This window comes from Cyanistes caeruleus, chromosome 7, assembly GCF_971803275.1.
Source record: "Cyanistes caeruleus chromosome 7, bCyaCae1.hap1.1, whole genome shotgun sequence".
In the NCBI taxonomy this organism is placed as follows: Eukaryota; Metazoa; Chordata; class Aves; order Passeriformes; family Paridae; genus Cyanistes; species Cyanistes caeruleus.
In genome coordinates, this window is record NC_141707.1 from 4,666,834 (window position 1) to 4,685,441 (window position 18,608).

Genomic DNA, 18,608 nt, shown 5'->3' on the forward strand with positions numbered 1-18,608 from the left:
TTCCCAAACTTTGTGCTGAGTGGTGCTAAGGGCTCGTTTGCATGATTCCCATCTCCTGCTGATCTCCCAGCCCTTTCCCTGCTCCAGTTATTCCTGAAGACAGGACAGGATTGCACTCAGGCCTTAACATCTGCTCAAACTTTCACTGAGGTTTAGAGCCCACCATGCCCAGTCCAGTCTGATCATTTCCCTTGCTGTCCAAATAGTATTTATTGATTTTGTTCCTCATTTCACCCCATTCTTTTTCCCCTCCTTTATTTATTTATTTATTTAAATTTAAATTTTATTTTTTTTTTTAGATTCCCGGAGTTTGAACTCGAGTTATTTTTACTCAGAAAGCCAAAATCCCCCTTTGCTGGTGGGCAGACACGGTGGCTTCTCACTCCACAGAATCCCACAAATAATGCTGTGTCCTTGCCATGCTGTGAGGGCCAGCAAGTGATTTGGCTTTCCCATTTGCATGTGTCCCACTGAGCGGATAAAAGCCTTGGATGCAGAATTCCTTGGTTTTGGTTGGTTTTCTGGTGGCCAAAGCTGCACTGGAAATCCTTTTCCTTCCTGCCAGCCACAGAACAGCTCTATCTATGCAGAAGCTGTGGCCCTTCCAGAACATGAAGGTGAGTTCCTTGAGTTTGTTTTTCCACATTGGTGGGACCTGGCTCTCTTCTCAAGGCTCTCCTTGGTGCTTATTGCTTATTTTGTGCTCTGGTGCTGCCGTGGTTCCCTTTGCCCCTTCCCATGTTTCCATTAATCCTGGGTGCCAATCCCAGTTGGGAAAATGCAGCAGGGTAAAACCTAAAGTGAGGAAGCTGGAAAAGGAAATGCTACTCTGGAGGTGCCCTCCTGGGAAGGGAACAGCTTTATTTTGGACTTCTCTCTACCTTTGCTTTTGTCTGCATTTAATGATGCTTTTCTTGCTAATTTGAGCAACTTAAAACATCAAGACTTGTAACAAGAGGTGGGTCTGAGCTGTGGGACGCTGAGTGGTTTTGTTTGGAGAGGAAGTTAGGGATGGGATAAGTAAATTTCCAGAGGATTGGGAAAAGTTGGACGTCATGTGGCGTTGACATTTCCATCCTTTGGTTTTAGGGCAGGTGGGTGCAGAGCCTGGCAGTGCCCTGCCCCAGAGTTGGCACCTGGTTTGGGGGGGTTTGGGGTGGGATGTGGTTCCCCCTGTCCTGGCACATCCCCCAGGGTTTTCCCTGCTGTGCCAAGAAAAGGGATTTCAGCCCAGGGCTGTAACAGCCCCACAGGCACTGCCCAAACCCTAACAAGAGCCCCGAATGATTTGGGGATTTTATGCAGCTTGTTATCTTAGGTGTAGGTTTTTTTTATTTTATTTTATTTTTTATTTGAAATCCCAGCACGAAATAATCCTCTTTTTCTGGTCGGAATAGAAATGGCTTGATGCCACGAGGCAAAAAAAAAAAATAAAAGGCAGCTCTACCCAGTAGCTGTGCTGATTTGCAAGGCTAGTGAGAGACTACAGAAGGCGTTTTCAAATAGACTCCGATATTTTCAGTGCTTGAAGAGGGCCCGACTACATGACACCTTTTTTGAAGCCCTGATTTACAATGGCCCCAGGCTGAGTGCATTATAATTTGCTGCCAGAAGTTCCAAAGTCGCAGTACTTTCAATAATGAGGAGAGAAACCCTAATACGAGAAGACTTTTTCCCTTTTTCCTTTTTTTTATTTTTTTTTTTTTTTGGCATTGTGTTTAATGAAAAGCTAAAAATGTGCTAATTTGTGAGTCCTGTTGTGGTAGTGGCATCGGAGGCTTTTGAAATGCGTTACTGACTTGGGGAGTATTAAGGAAAAATGACATTTTGCTACTAGCAGAAAAGTCAATTATAATGTTTCCACACTTTAGAAAATTGCTGATGCAGGATGGGAGTTAATAGAACAGTCAGCTTCACTTTGTGTTACCGGATTTGGGGGGTTTTGCTGAGAAACGTCGGCTTGTGTTTTAATTCTGATGGCAACTTCAATAACGGACTACCACAGGTGCTGTGCGCTTGGGACTCGTCTCAGGGAGGGTGTGGTGTATTCCCTGGGGTTGTTCCCACCTGGAGCTGGTCCCTGTGCCTGCCTGGCGTGCTGCAGACTGCACAGGAGCAGGGAAAATGAGCATCGATAAAGATTTAGCGTTTTGCAGTCACTTTGATCCCTCCCTGGTGGTGCAGGAGCACTGAGCCTGCTGCACTCTGCAGAAGAGCTCTGCTCACTTAGTTAAAAACATTTAAAGCCTGGAACAGGAGGAAAGAGCTGTCCTTCCCCACTGTGCTCTCGATGGAGTTTCCCCCCTCATCTCCTGGAGAAGAAAACAGCAGAAAACTTTTTGTGAGCTCTTGGGGAAAGGAGGGTGGGAGCTCTGGGAGACTCGCAGTGGTTGCCAGAGAGTTTTTGTGCTGCTGATAAAAACGCCAGTGCTGGAGCAGTCGGTTTTCAGGCAGGCAGGGGCAATCCCAGTAGTCCCAGTTTCTGGACTGGTACTGGTGAGGAGGCAGAACAGCACATACTCATCAATTTCCCACCCCATGCCATGGGCAGGGACACCTTCCACTATCCCAGGCTGCTCCAAGCCCCATCCAGCCCAGCCTGCAACACTTCCAGGGGTCCAGGGAGAGCCACAGCTTCTCTAGGAACTCCAGGGCCTCCCCACCCTCACAGGAAATAATTCCTTCCCAATATCCCATCTATCCCTATCCTCTGGCTGTGGGAAGCTGTTTCCTGTGTCCTGTTCCCAAGCGTGGCCTTGGGTGCTGTGTTTAAAACACATTAAAACCCACAGGGCAGGGAGATGCCAAGGGTTTATTTCTTCTGCTCCCCCTTCCAGGTGTTCCAAAGAGGGGTTCCTGCTTGGTGTGGTTTAAACTGGAGGATGGGGGAGTGAGAATGAAGACTTTTACAAAAGTCGTGTCATATGTGGTTCTCATGGGTTTGCAGGAAGCAATTAAGCCAATTAATTTATTGGTAAATTATCTGATGATGAAGTACAAAATAACTGCAATGAAACGCTGACATTCACATTAATACCAAATTAGTTACTGTATTATGACTGTTCTTACAATGAATGCCCAGTAATTTAATAGTAATGGGACATTTAAATAATTTAGCTGATAATTCTCTAGATCACTTACATATATAAATGAGCATGACAGCTTCTTCTTTCAACTTTGCTGCTGCTGCTGCTGGATTGCCTGCCACCTCCAGAGCAGGAGGCAGAGCTGTGGCCCCTGTCTTTGCTGTCCCTCAAAGCTCACCTTTGGCTGGCTGGAGGAGGCAGGATTTTCCTCCTCCATCAGACTGTGGGAATGCTGTGGCTGGAAAGCAGAGTGCAGCTGAGCTGGGCTTAACAAAGCCACAACCTTCTTTCCATGGAAGATGTCTGGGTGGAGGTGTTGGAGGAGCATTTCTAGAGGTGTTCCTGTGAGAGTCTCCCAGCAGGAAGGATATTGGGGATCCAGCCAGGGCCACTTCATTGAATAATTCAGCCACTGACACTGAAATTACTCTGTGTGTTGTCTCTGCTTGATGCAGCTGCTTCATTCATTTTTCAAACAGCTGCACTCTCTTTAATAATAATAATAATTATAAACAGCATTAGAATTGCTCCTCATTCTGTCCCCACAAGAAGCTGAGGAGAGCAAAGGCTCAGCAGCCCCACAGGGCAGAGGTTTTCTCCTTTAAGGGGTGGTTTGGGTTGAAGGGACCCTAAATCTCACCAGTTCCACCCTGTGCCATGGGCAGGGACACCTTCCAACCTGGCCTGGGACGCTCCACCACCGCTCTGTCACCTCCTGCACCCACTGAGATGTTTGTAGCTAAACCAGCTGTGGCTTCTAGAGCCTCACAGAAAGAAATAAATGCAAGCATCCCCCAGTGCAAGCTACACCTAAAGGATAAATTCCCTGGTGGTTTTTTCCCCTGTGAACTGGTGAATACTGGGGAAAACCTGCAGGTTTGTGGAAGTTCAGCATCCCCCCTGCACGGGGTCGGCGCTGTGCCCTGGAGATGGATGTTGCCAGTCAGCTGCTCTTACTTTGCTATTGAGATTGCAGTGAAGCTGCTGAAATATGAGTTAATGGGCTTGCTTACATCCTCCCGAAATGTGGTCCTTTCATCACATCACGCCGTGCTGTCAAACCTGGTGTGGAGAGGAGGGTTCCGCTGTCAGCAAGATTGAGGGCAGAATTATCCAAATTAGTTTCCTTGTGGATGAGAGCAGAGATGAGGGGTTTTTAGACACAAACCCTGTCACCTCTTTGGAGAGCCTGGCTTTTCTCCCCTAGGATGAAGTTAGAAGTACCTTATTTGATAAAACTGGGGCATGCTGCTGAGTTTGGGGAGCCTGCTCCAGAGAAAAAGGGATGGAAAAGTAACATTTGTAGCAATGGATTGAACCCAGGCGCTGGCAGCTCTTGGGTTCTCTTGTGTGGAGATTCCAGCAGCTGGATTACTGCTGGGGGAAGGGCTGGTGTCCATCAGGAATGTCCTGAGGGGTTGCACAGGGGAGATGTAACAAGAATTTCCTCTCTTACTGCTTGGATCTCTTTGGCAGGGCTGGAGGTGCAGCCTTGACGTTGGAAGGGTGAAATTATGGGGAGCCCTGTACCAGGCAGTAAAACATAGCTAGAAAAGACCACAAAAATCCCAGACTGGGGTGGCTCTAGCCTATGTGCTGGGATAGCCTACAGGGAGAAAATTCCCTTTATTAACCAGACCCATCCCATTCCCTCCACTGTGCACAGTGCTACAATTGCTTGAATAATTTTCTGTGCAGTTAGTTACACCCAGGAATCTTCCCAGGCCTATTTTCTCAGGCATTCCTGTTCCCAGAAGTGCCTATTCCCATTTGATTTCTTTTTAGGAGCAGGAGTGGCACAATACCATCCCCTTCCCAGGGGATACAGACACAGAGAGGTTCCTCAACTCCCTGGGGATGGTGGGCCATGTATTTCCAGTTATCTGTTGTCAAGTCCACACAGGAATTCTGTGATCAGAGGGGAAAACAGGTGTTTGTGGCTCTCATTTATACAAATGAATATGGTGAATATGATCCTGTTCCTGACATGAAGGTGGTGCTGGCTCCATCAGTGTAGGATGGCCCAAAGCTTTACAGTGTTCTAAGCACTCCTTATAAATCCTTTGCCCTCAAAATTGCTGATTTGTAAATAAACAAGGTGCATTAAGCAACAAACACATTGCAGTTTGTGCAAACAAGCTAATTAGGCATTCTTTTCTACAGCAAAATAGATTAAAGACAGATTTTGGTGGACATCCACTCGAATTAGCACATAGCTGCTTTGCTTTTTTCTGCTGACACCCACATGTATGAATTTGTGCATGTTAAGGCCTCAAAAGGTGCAAGTGCAATTTCTCCTGCAGCTGTGTAAATATTCAACTTGTGGTGGATTGCACAAAGTGCCTCCTAATCCATCCCAATTAAAAAGCAGTCTTTATAGCTGTAATAGTTTTATTGAGGACTGTAATGCTTTAGACCCACAGATACATAAAGCAGTTAGTTTTATAAAGCATATAGGATATTAAAGTAATGAAAGACATTAAACTGACATCAATTTTTAAGGAGAGTTACTTGCTGAAATAAATGAGTATAGCCTAAAAGTTGATGGCATGTTACAGGCCTGAGTAATGAACCCTTCTGCCCCCTAAAATCTCTTAGAATAAATAATGCTAGAGCAAGTCAGTGGTCATTAACTCTTTATCCTCTGAGAGCTACATGTTACATCTCATCTAATTTTTTTTTTTAAACTTTTAAAAATTAATTTGGAGAAGAATTCTCTTCCCTGGAATATCTATAACTTGAGGAGCATTAATCTGCCATGCCTTCCCAGTGAAGCAAAGTTGTGAACTGGGTAGGGACAGGTGAAAAATCCTCGAGGAAGTTACTTTTTCCCTTTTCCTTTCTTTCCTTTTTCTTTTTCTTCTTCCTTTGCTTCCTGTGCTGCACTCCATGCTTTCCCAATCGGTGTCTTGGCATACCAGGCCTGGAGAATTAAAAAGCATTTGTATGTTTTAATAAAATTTAAAAAAAAAAAACCCAAAAATCCCAAGGCAAGACAAACCACTTAAACCTTTTACTACTATTACAGAGCATTCTTTAAAAAAACCAAAACTCTTTAAATCCAGGCTGGCTGGTGGAGAAGCCAAAATGAAACTCTCAGATCTCTTGAGAACGTTTTTATACCAAGAAGTGCAGCAATTGATCGAGCTGAGTCTCGTTAACAGCAATACTTAGCTGGGCCATTTGTGTTGCTATAGTTATGGAAATGTTAAATTCCATGATCAACCCTATTTCCAGAGAATATAGCTCTTGTCAGAGCTCCCTCTGCTCCAGACTTGGCAACAGACAAATCATCCCCTTTTCGTGCCTCTGCAAATCGATGCAGACAGCTTTGATTTCGATGAGGGAGCTTAGGAAGCAAAACAAACCCCGAACATTAAGAACCTGTTTATTGCTTTCAGATGCCTGTTCACAGGCTGTGACTTGTGAATGATTCTGGTGGAGTTGCTCTGCAGACTTGCCCAGCTCCTGGGCTGTGTGAGAATAATGTGAAGTGAAGGAGAAGGGGAGGCTTTAGAGTCAGCACTGGGTAGGAATTACTCCTTCCCTGTATGTACAAGAACCTTTCTCAACAAAGTCCTGCCTAAACCACAGATTCAAATTCTGCCAGGCATTGATCATGATTGATAAAATGCCTCCCTTTTTCACCATGGGCTGCTATTCAATGCCACATCTCTGCCTCCTCTGCCTATGTCATCTCCAACCTCCCTCTCAAAATGGGATCCTGCATAGTTGGCCTTTTCCATCTGATCCATCCCAAATCCTGCTTCCACCTCCAGCTTCTTAAGGCATCCCTGGAGAATTTGCCTTGTCCGGTTGCCCAGTGTGTGTTACAGGAAGAGAAGCTGGGAGAAGAGGTATTGGAAGAATATAGGGAAGGAAAACTCAACATCTCCTCTCCTGACCCTGGATCCTTCTTGGTATCATCTTCTCAAGAGCTTCTTTTGGGCCTCAGGAAGGGCTGATGATGACAGGCACCCTGCAGATAAACACTGTCAGCAGGTGGCTGACAGGGATCAAATGGACACTGCAGTTCTGCTTTAATCATCTGAATTAGCAGAGCACCTCCCCACCAAAAACCCTGTTCTGACTGGTAAAAACATCCTCCAGCCTCCTGTGTGCCCACATCTAGGCAGGGTGTGAGTGGTGGTGGACAGGAACCCTGTGGCTCTCAGTGAAGTTGAATTTTGCTGCCTTAGTCCTAGGCCAAACTATTCCTGGTTTGGGGAGAATAACAGAGCTGGGATGTGTTGCTGCTTCTGGCTCTTCCTATGAGAGGGATGAGGGTGATTGTGAGTTTGAGCTCCAGCAGGAATTGCCTTCCTTGGCCAGGAGAACCCAGTGATGTCTCTGGCCCTGGATGAGACTCCACCAGGCCACAGGCATTTTATTTTCCCCTCAGTTTTGTGTCCTGGCTCTAACACCCTCTAGACCTTAAATAGGAGGTGGAAAGAGTAGGAAAACCTTGCCAAGAGCTTTTTGTGAGCTTGGTGGGGTGGAGAGGGCTCTTTGGTGGGGTGAGCATCTCCCTGCCAGCTCTGGGTCTGGCAAAGGACTCGGAGGCATTTGGCAGGAGAAGCCAAGAGACTTGGGATGTTTCTTTCTGTTCTCTTCCCAGTTCTTTGTGCAAATATTCCAGTGCACAACAGTAACTTTTTGTCTCTAACTGGTGTAACTGTTCCATAGATGAGTGAAGTCAGCTCCTCAGACACAGCTAAAATAAAATCCATAATAAATAATTATACAATAAAATTTTATCACCAGCATCTGAACTGGAGATGGAAGTTACTGGCAGCAGTGACTCATCAGAGTTAAAATATTTGTTTTTGTTTAAAATATTGGTTTTTGGAGGAATGATGTCCACAGGCTTTGGACATTTGTTGTTTCTGTGGGTGCCACATCCCTGGAAATGCTCAAGGCCAGGCTGGATGGGGTTTGGAGCAACCTGGTCTAGTGGAAGGTGTCCCTGCCCATGGAATGGAGTGGAACAAGGTAAGATTTAAGGTCTCTTCCAATACAAACCATTCCAGGATTTTTGTCCAGTTACTACCAGGCAGAACTGGTGGGGTTAGCTGGCTTTGCCTCTCCAGAAATCATTTCTGTATAAGGATTTGTAACAACCACCCTGGTGCACTAATTTATAATTTCAAAAAATGTGGACATGTAATTGGGGCAGAAATTTGAGTAAATGGAAGGGAGAAATCACATTGTCACAAATTCTGCATTATTTATAATCATTTTGGAACACTGGCAGAATATAAATGTCAGACTGGGAGATTCATGCTTTCAGGGAAGAAAAATCAAAGATTCATCACAGGGCTAATCTTCACTTTGATCACAGTGTTTTAGCTGCCCCACTTCCACAAGGGACAAAGCAAAGCAAGGGGAAAGGTCCAGAAATGGCAGTGATTGGAAGCTTGGGAAGAGGGGCTTCTGTGTGAGGAGAGATGGGGATTACTGGAGTTAATTAATGCACAAGGCTATTTTGACAATCCTCTTCCCCTGTGCCATATCACAGGTGCTGCAGCAAGGCTCCATGACATTTAAGGGAAACAAAATTCCAGCAGATAAAAGGAAATACTTTTGTAAGGGCTGTAATTAATGCAAGGAGATGATTGCCATGGGATGCTGAGGACAGGATCATTTGAGCTGTGTTCCAGATGAAGTGCTGCCTGGGCACTTTGTGCTGCACAAAACAGGCACGGTTTATAGTGACTGGGATTTTTTGATTATTTTCAAGTTAAACTCCCACTAAATACTTCCTCTCGTGTTTCAGGGTACAAATGGATTACTACTTGGAGCTGGGAAAGATGGAGTATTTCTTTTCCCTTTGCTGTAACACTGAACCATTAGCCTTTCCCTGAGGAGAGATATTGGTTTAGTGAAGAAGCATGAGGTAAAAATAAGAAAAAAAAAGAGTAATTTGCCAAATATTGCAAATGCTGCCTGTGTTGAGCGAGCCAAATGGAAATGGGGAAGTACTCAGCAGGGCTGGGAGAAATATCCACTTCCATTAGGTCAGTAGTGGAAGGAAGAAGCCCTGGAGAAAGTTGTGAGAATCAGCATCCTGTTTGTGGTGGGAGGTGCTGGGGGACTCAAAGAGCAAGACAAGGAAACCTCTCAGCCAGGAGGAGTGGGGGGTTTGTAAGCAGCAGAAATTGCTGGGTGTATGGGATGCAGAAAGCTCTTTTGGGGTCTCCTGGAGCAGTACCCAGGTCTCACCTCATTTGGAGCCCCTGGTGTGGGCTGCCTGCAGCTCCCTGGGGCACAGCAGGGCTCTCTGCCCAGTGGCCAAGGATTTTGTAGCATTTCTCAGGCTTGGAGATGATCCGTGGATATTCAAGGCACGTGTAGAATCACAGAACCACAGAGTGGTTTGGGTTGGGAGGAACCTTAGAGCTCATCCCATTCCACCCCCTGCCATGGGCAGAGACATGTTCCACTATCCCAGGTTGCTCCAAGCCCCTTCCAACCTGGCCTTGGACATTTCCACAGAGCAACAACAGCTTTCCTGGACACCCTGTGCCAGTGAATCAAATACACCTCAAGTGCTCTCAGTTTTGCCCTCAGGATTTTATAAGCCCTGAGGGCAGGAAGAGAAGAGGGATGGAGCTTGAGGCAGAAACTCATTTCTTTTAAAACCTGAAGTGAAAACTTTTCAAGAAATTCTTGTTTGAAATGATTTAAGAGAAGGGTTTAGGTCTTGATCCCTGTGTGGACATTGAATGGCCAGGTGCTTTGCCTTCTCAAGGTGATATATCCAGGCTTGCTGGAAGGAAAAGGACAAATGCATGGAATTAATGGCCCCTGTGTGTTTCATCCATGCACGTGGAAGCCACTCTGCCCAACATGAGCAGCAGCAGATTCACAGGTTCACCAAAGCACTCTGCCAGCTGTGCTGCCAAAATAAGGACTGGTTTGGCACATCCCCAGATTGGGAGAGATGGGTTTTGGTGGTGTTGAGCACATCATTCAAATAGTGAGGTGCCCAGCCACCAGCACAGTGAACACAGCCCTACATCAAGTGTGGCTGGACCTGGCAGGGAATGATAAAAGACAACAGAGCTCTGGAAGTCACCTGAAACATTTCCTCCTCCTCTTTGTACACTGGGTCGTGTCTGGCCAGAGAAGTGACAAACTCAGCAGTCCTCAGTGGCTTCCTGGCCATCTGCAGCAGCCTCAGCTCGGTGAGCACAGTGTGCACCACGTCCACAACGTGTCCCTGGGTGAAGCCATCCGACACCTGGGCCAGGCAGTTGAGGTTCACCCGCCGGCTGAGGGCCCCACCAGCCTGCAGGATGTAGTGCTTCCATAGGGCTGAGCATCAGGACATGGAAAAGAGACAATGTCAAGGCAGGGATTTAAAGGAAAGCAGGAGAAAGAGATTTTATTATTATTTACTTTGGAACTGAAACAAGAAAATAAGGGCTATCGATCGGGAAAGCCAATATTACAAATTTTTTTGTGTGTGCTTTCCTTGACCTTCAGATTTGCAGCACAGAGGCCTTTAGGCACGTGTGTTTTTAAACCCTTACTGATAACTTTTAGCCACCACTCAGTACTTTTCAGCATGTCGTTAAGGGCACATAAAGTGAGGTGGGCATGTAAAAATGGAAAAATGCTACTTTTCTACACAGAAGCTGTCCAGCATTCCCATTTGGATGTGCAGAGTTAAGTACCTTTACCAACAGCCTGTTTTTATTTCTCTGACCCTCCTCACAGTTTATTCCTGCTGAACTGAGGGCTGCTGGGGGGCCTCCATGTCCCAAAGGCTTCCAGCTATGCAGGCATGTGCTGCAAGGTGCAAATTTTCTGTGATTGGGGTTTTACTTGTTATTTAAAAGGTGAACCTGGTTGTATCTTTCAGCTGTGAACCTCTGTGCCATGATTGTTTTCTTTGGGGTTGTGAAGTAGCTGAGATTTTGCTTCCAGAAAATAGGAATAATACCAATATTTTGATTTATGTTAAGTAAGGGTCTGTTTCAGAGAAATTTAGGAGAACTTTGATGTTGTCTCCTCAGGCTTTGCTTTAAAGGATTACATAGAAATACTTGGAAAAACTGGGAGGATTATGGATGAGAGGTTAAAAAGTCCCTTGAATGAGACATTTTGAGTGTGGTGTGCTCAGATTTAGCATGAAGATGTTGGGAGAAAGTTGATGCTGCTGGAAAAGCTGCCTTCCTCTTCCTTGGATTGCGATGTCGATACCGCGGGCTCCAGCCCATAACTATTGACAGCTCTGCACTGCATTTCTCACTCCAGCAAATTGTGGTCTCCCACTTGAATTGCACTTGTGCTCAATAAATATTGGCTGCATCACTAATTCATAAAAGAGGAATTGATGCACACAAGAGCAAGCACGCTCATATATTGTGTGCTGCAGCTCCTGGTGCAGGTGTGTAACACAAGGCACTGCCTTGCCTGGGTGATTAATGGCAAGAAATCAGTATGGGATTGTGAATCTTCCAGTTTAATGATTTCCATTGTGTATTTACTGTTCCCACTGAGCACAGATTGGAATACTCTGGTCTGTAAGCAGAGGGAGGGCTGCAGCAGACAGGTAGCTGTGCATTGTGCCTTACAAGTATTTGTTATGTCGTTATTTTTCTGTCAAAATGAGTTTCTTTCCTTCTCAAATGGGGTGTCAGGCACTGAAAACTGACAGGATGGGGAGGTGAAGATCCTATTTCCACAGAACTCGAGGGAAGGTTGGAGCTGAAGAACAAGCCAGGCACTGTGTGAAATGGGGCAGGGTGAAAGAATTAAAGCTACAAATTTGTTCTGCTTTAAAATGCCACTTTTTGGACATTCTTAAGTGTGCAGTTGAAATCTCTTGAGCTGGCCATTTTTTTGGACTCCAAGTTAGTGGTGAGAGTCCCAGAATGTGACAGTTCAACCCCCAGAAGTGAGCACAGCTAAATTCAGCTGCTGTCACCTCCTTTCTCTAGGTTTTGCTCATGTCTCCTTATCTCTCAGCAATTCCTCAGAGCTGTAACCTAACATGAAACACATGTTCCCTTGCTTGGTGACCAATTCCCATCCCCACCAGGAAAATTATGGAATGTGGGAGAGATTTACAATGTGCTAGGCAGCCAAACTCTGTCTTGGGCTTGCCCAGATGTGCATCACCTGGGTACCTTGGCTGCCCCTGAGGGATGCAGGATGAAACTGGACTGCGCAACGTGTTTGTAAGAGTTTTGTTACAAGGTGACCCTGTGGACAGAGCAAAGGTGTGGCAAGGTTCCTGAGCCAAAAGTGTTTTCTTCTATTGCTCTTTATTGCAGACTTCTGGGTGCTTAAAATCCCAAATCATTGGAAGTTTGTTTTATTAGACCAATTTACATGGCTAAGAAAAAAAAAAATCCCTGTTTTCCTTACAAGCTTTGAGTCTCAATACATGGAATATTCAGTGAATTTGTCAGAATTTGGGAGGGTCTGTCTATCACTGTAAACATTTGATAGACCAGGCATGCAAAATCATAGATGCCTGTACAATTTCTCTTGTGGAGCACAAAAAGTGGGATTTGTGTGAGAGAAAATTTAATCTTCCTGACATGGTTTTGGAGAGGCTGAGAAGTTGTGTTGTTGAGAATATGGAGACTGGAAATTCAGAACTACAAACTGGAACCAGATATTCAGAATACCTGTGTTAAAAATAAAAGCTTAAAATAGAAAATGTGTGTTGAAATAGGATTTTGTGTTTCATACATGGAGGAGAAATCAGCTCAGGCTGAGCTTGGTGCACACTAAACTCATGGAAAAATGTGAATTGATGGTGAAGAGTATTTTAAACTTTAAACATCCCAACTTCCACTTTTATTATTTGGCCTTTGGAGTAGCCTGTATTGATTTAAGCAAAATTTGGAGGATTTGAGATACACCAGGGGCATGGCTTGAGCTGAAGGGCAGTTCTGAGGATAAGCAGCTAACGAGCAGGAATTTGAAACACTGGGATAACGAGAACGACCTGAAATACTTGCCAAATCTTGTCAGGTAGTCAGGCTTCGGAAGGAGAATGATTTTCTGGTAAACTTTGAAGAAAGGTCCCATATTGGCACTGTAGGGTTTGCTGGTGGTCCCCACGAGCAGCACCCTGTGGTTTGGCTTCAGAGCCCTCAGGAACTGGGGCAGGAACTTTGCCAGGCGTTTGGCGCTCACCTGCAGCACGTGGGAACACGACAAGGAAAGAGTTGTTAAGGATGCTGACAGCTCAGAGTTAATGAGCTGGAGCTGGACCTGCTGCCTGCAACAGGATTTGGGGTTTTTGTTGTTTTTTTTTTTTAGTGGTCTGGTTGTATTTGGTATGAGCAGATGAGGTAACACAAGTAGGAAGATACTGCTTCCTCAAATTCAGGTAAGCACTTGATTTCTGCTTCTGTTTTTGTGCCAGCTCCTTTCACTACTGAATTTACTGGTCTGGTTATTGAAAGGCAGGAAGGAAACAACTAATTCAAAGAAGGAAATCCTTATTTTCAGCTCAAGGAGAAATATTGCAGGGACCTGCACACCTGATGAACCTCGACAGGTAGAAAATTGTAACCCAGCTGGGAATCTTCCCAGCTCTTGGAGGTTATGATTTTCTGACTTCTAAGTGTGAAAAATACACTCCCTGTTTATTGCTGTATTTTGTAACTTGCTGAAGCTCTGAGAACAAAGGTTCTGGGAGCTCGAGGTTCATTTCTTTGCAATAATTTACTGCTTGACTTTGTAACACATATTTACAGATGAGTATTGAGCAAAACCTTTTATTGGAGGGTTATATTTGATAATGTTCAAGTGAATATTGGCTGGAGAAGCCTCATCAGGTTGTTGTGGTGTCATTACTGCTAATCAATAAGCTTTCCCACAAGTTTTGGGGTAGAGTAGCACCTTTTTTTTCCCCCTAAATAAGCTTGTCTTAGCACAATACATCTGGTGGATCATTCCTTTTCTTCTCATAGTCATGCTATGCATTTTCCCAAGTGTGCCAATTGCTTAATCAAGATAATGAGTTGAGCATGTCTCAGCCCCGGGGCTGAGGGTCCCCTTTGGGGCTGGCCAGGGTGAGCCAGCTCATGGTTTTACTCCTGGTGGCAGTAGTGTCACCTGGGGATGAGCACCATGACTGATACTTTGGCTTCTGAAGGCTGAGCTTAGCTCATCTTTTAGGCTGGGGCTTGGAGTAGCCTGATCTAGTGGAAGATGTCCCGGCCCCATGGCAGGAGGTGGAACAAGATGACCTTTAAGGCCTCTTTCAACCCTGACCATTCCATGATTCTCCAAAATTCCAGCACTCCTAAGAGACTTCCCCTGACCTCTGCCTGTCCCTCCAGGTCCCTCTAAACGTTGGATGTGCTGTGAACAGTTTGGGATGTGTGGGATTCCAAGCCTGGAGCCAATAGGCTCCCACCAAGGGACTCTGAAGTGGGCAGGACAAGAAATTTTCCCACAGTGATGGCTAAGCAAGCAAGGATCGTGAGTAATCCAGGCTGGTTTTGGCCTCTAATCGTAATTTTAATCCCCATCTGCACTTTCTTCCAGGGTTTGAACCCAAGAGAAAAGTTCCTTCTCACTGTGGGGACCACTAAGGGCATCGACCACTGCACACCCATCACCTCACCCAGCCCTGGCAGAAGGAACAGCTCCAGCCAAGGTTGGGCTGCCTTGAGTTGCCTTTCCAAAATACAGGCTTGTCACCCCACAGACACTCTAAAAAAAAAAGGTTTAATTTTTCACATAAAGCTCTAAAAGCAAAATATTTTGCAGGCAACAGGAACTGGGGCAAATTGCTCCCTGCTGTGGTGTTGTTGCTGTGACTGTGGGGCAGTCTTTTAATTTTCTTTCCAATGGGGAAGCCACACAGGAGAGGAAGAAATGGAAGCAGTGGCATTAGGACTCCTGGGAGCCCAAAGAAAATAATCTGTAATTGTAACTATTCAACACAGGCTCTTTGTTTTTGCAGTGGAAATTTATCCTTGTTACTTTATTGTTCACTTTGGCTCCATCCAATTTCTCAAATTAATAGAGCTGAACAATTTAAGCTCATCTCAACTTTTAGCTCCTTGCCTCATATTTTGAAATTCTCTATTATTCCCTTTTACTTTCCAGTGCACTGATGAGCAGTGACTGGACTATTTTTAAATAAAGCAAGGATAGGTGGAAGAGAGAAATGTGACCTCTTGGGGGCTCTTAAGAAGTCACAAGACTATCTTAAAAGCTTAAAAAAAAAAAAAGTTAGCGAGACAAGCTATTATCAAGCAAGCTTTGGCAGGTCTGGTCATAGAGGTATGTGCTAAGCTAAGGAATACACTTGTTCCTTTGTGTGGGCTCTAGTGCAACAGGAGAAATTATCTGCACTGAAATAAAGAAGAATTCACCTCTTCTTCTCCCTTCGGTGCCCCTTTGGGAAACATTTTTTCCGTGTCTCCAATCCACACGACTGAAGGCTGCAGTTCCTTGCCCACCTAGGAGAAAATGGGGGAGAAAAGGCAAGGAGTTGATTAAAACAGCTGCAGTTTCATACCTGGGAGCCTGTTGCTGTGCTTTTGAATCCAGATTTCAGCAGCTCAATTAGCCTGGCTTATTTTTTATCCCCAGGAATGTGCAGCAATCATGGATAACATTTGCTCAGCAGCCTTGGCAAATCCAACTCTTTCTAGTTAGGAACTGAGCATCAAGAGCCCACCCCAAGCTGGATCATTTTGTCTGCTATGCTTATCTTTAACTTCTCAGCAGAAATTCAGTTGTGATCTTGCAAAATGAAGCCTGGATTTGGTGTTCAGTGGAAAATTATAGTCCAAGAGCAGCTTTAGGCTGAGGCTGGGATCCCACCCTGGATTTCTGGATGGGGAGACAGGCAAGGCATGTCATGCTGTTGCATGAGAGGGAGGGCACTAATCATTAAGCAAAAGACTTTGTCAATTTTCTGATTGAAATTCCAGTATTTAATTTGCAGTGAGCCCAAGAATGAAATTTGAAAAGGGGGGGGGGGGGGGGCATTGTCCAAAAATGGATTTTCTTGCTCCAAAGTCAGAGGCACCATACCTCTGGTTCACAGCAGGATGGCAGCAATGCTACAGGCTTTTCCCACATCCTGCACTCTTCCCCATTGCTATAGAAACGCCAGAGGTTGAGCTGTTCCAGAGGTTTAGACATTCTGCTGCCAAATTTTAATCACTTTCCAGTGGCTCTCAGAGTTTGCTCAGCAACAAAAGTGATGGCTCGAGTAGTCAGCGGTAACGAGAGAGAGGCACAGCATCCTTCTATCCTGCCTTTTCTTTTCCCCCCTTTAATTCCCCCTAGTTGAAACTGCTGCTTCCAGGAAGACAGCTTACAAAATCCATGGCCTGTGTACATCACAAGCTCCCGTCTGATTGACAGCCAGGCAGGAAGAATTAAGTTGTGAGCATCGTTGCTCGCAGCACTGCCGTTGATTTTTACCGTGTTTCAAAGAGTGAGTGTGTCTGTGCAGGAGGGATGGGCTGGGGATGGGGAAGGAGGGCAGGAAATGAGGGATGTGCAGTTTGTTTGCTGTGCTGCTGCTGGGGTGAAGTGGAAGCAATACCACCTTCAGCGTGTGACACTTTTATGGATGGCAGCTGCTCAGTCCTAGAATGTGTCCAGTGATACCTCCAAGTCCAGAACAGTTGGATTGTAAATCCTGGAATGGTTTGGGCTGGAAGGGACCTTAAAGCTCATCCCATTCCACCCCCTGCCATGGGCAGGGACACCTCCCACTGTCCCAGATTGCTCCAAGCCCTGTCCAACCTGGCCTTGGACTTGTCCAGGGGTCCAGGGGCAGCCACAGCTTCTCTGTGCCAGGGCCTGCCCACCCTCACATATTTCTTCCCAGTATTGCCTCTAAACCTATTCTCTGTCAGTTTAAACCCCTTCCCCCTCATCCTGTCCTTGCAGGCCTTTGTGAATAGCCTCTCTCCATCTTTCTTGCAGTCCTTTCAGGCACTGGAAGGGGCTCTAAGGCGACTCCAAAACCTTTTCTAGGCTGAACAATCCCAACTGCCTCAGCCTTTCCCTGTAGGAGGGGTGCTCCATCCCTCTAATTAGATTGGTGGCCTCCTCTGGACTCAGTCCAACAGATCAGTGTCCTTCCTGAGCTTTTTCCTTTGTTGGATGTCAGGAACTCAAATATTTAGTGTTAATAGTGAAGATTAAAAACAATAAAAACAACATATCAGAAAAGGTATCACGTCCTTGGGGAGCCTGTTCAGTGCCTGAGGCTGCAGTGGGAGTGACAAGGAAATAAAGGTAGGGGGAAGGTTACAGGGGCTACAAAAGCTGTTGGCAAAGGTTGAACACTGCTGGTGTCTTGTCCTTTTGGTGGGGTCACCACAGGCTGGGAGCTGCAGATATTCCTTGTTTGGTTTGGAGATGGTTTCTGTGGTGAGCAGCCCCCTCAAACGCAGCCTGAAGGCTGAAATCAGATTATACCTTCATTTTAACTCTCACAGGAGAGCGCTTACTGTTGTCACACCTTTCATTTTCTTTGCCCCTTTTATTTCCTCACTAAGTAGAAATATCAATATATAACCTCAGTTTTGGCTCTTAAAGAGAGAATTTCCTTCCTAATTCTGTTTTGAGGCAAAGAGCTGAATGTGGAGAATGACCTGCATGTATTTTTTTTCCCAGAAAAGCTGTGGATGTGACATCCCTGGAAGTGTCCAAGGCCAGGTTGGATGGGGCTTGGAGCAATCTGGGATAATGGAAGGTGTCTCTGCCCATGGCACACTGGATGAGCTTTAAGATCCCTTCCAACCCAAACCATTCCATGATTTTTCAGGTGTTAATAGACATTAATACAATTCAATTCAACACACTGTGTTTGGGCAGGCTGTTTCTTCTTGTAAATCCATATCAGACACCCAGAATCCATTGGAATTAATTTAAATTGTTGGCAGATCTGTAGATCTGTATATCCCCCCATGAAAGTGCTCCATTTGAATTATCCATGGACAGTTTGAATCCGTGGATAATTAAATGCACTGTACATAATTAATTTGTAATTGAAATTTTATTAGCTTTGCTGCAATTCCACAATTTGTTGGAGCTGCCAGCAGATGGCCCCTTAACCCTTCTAATACCACACTGAGATTTGCTCTTTGGGAAAATCATTATGGGGGAAAAAAAAATAAAATAAAAACCCCTCTCATCCTGCTGTCAACAGTCATCAAAGATCAAACAGCACTTTTGAGAGCCTTGGGTTCAACTTCTCAAACCTGGGAGCCAGAGTTTAGCAGTTAAATTGTTACACTTGAAAATGCAGAAATGTGATTCTTGCCCAGCACATGTTGCACAAGGCTCCTCCAAACTCGAAGGGTTTGATGGAATTTTCTTTTTTTTTTTAAAGGCCCAAGATTTTTTTGGAAGCTCAAGTTATTGCTGCAAACTGCTTAGTGCTCTGCATTTTATACACCCAGAAATGCTGCACTGAAACCTGGGATTAGACCTTATCAGTGGGAGCAGGTAAATATTCCCGTGCTGCAGTGATGATGCCACTGTGTTCTGGTTTGTGAGGCAGAAAATTAC

At 45.2% G+C, this 18,608-nt stretch overlaps 2 protein-coding genes across 31 annotated transcripts in view; one reads left to right on the top strand and one right to left on the bottom strand.

The window, feature by feature from the left end:
* The window catches only part of LOC111931853 (uncharacterized), a 38,275-nt gene that overhangs the window by 1,307 nt on the left and 18,360 nt on the right, over positions 1-18,608 (top strand). For 12 of the 29 annotated variants that reach the window (XR_015289580.1, XR_015289593.1, XR_015289584.1 and 9 more), the window contains exon 2: positions 300-617. Coding sequence is in view for 3 of the 29 variants with exons in the window: in XM_086898789.1 (XP_086754915.1) it covers positions 461-617 (157 nt within the window). In the remaining 26 variants the exon portion in view is untranslated. Of the gene's footprint in view, positions 1-299; positions 618-13,370; positions 13,441-14,398; positions 14,541-14,606; positions 14,719-16,367; positions 16,519-18,429; positions 18,546-18,608 lie in introns of those variants that run through there. The other 17 variants (XR_015289599.1, XR_015289588.1, XR_015289590.1 and 14 more) reach the window with 5 other exon arrangements.
* The window catches only part of DRC11 (dynein regulatory complex subunit 11), a 107,657-nt gene continuing 94,754 nt past the window's right edge, over positions 5,706-18,608 (bottom strand). For both annotated transcript variants that reach the window (XM_023930581.2, XM_086898772.1), the window contains exons 16-19: positions 15,443-15,529; positions 13,067-13,244; positions 10,165-10,403; positions 5,706-6,009 (exon numbers count right to left, since the gene is read on the bottom strand). In XM_023930581.2, coding sequence (XP_023786349.1) covers positions 5,908-6,009; positions 10,165-10,403; positions 13,067-13,244; positions 15,443-15,529 — 606 coding nt within the window. In that variant the 3' untranslated portion in view covers positions 5,706-5,907. The remainder of the gene's footprint in view (positions 6,010-10,164; positions 10,404-13,066; positions 13,245-15,442; positions 15,530-18,608) is intronic.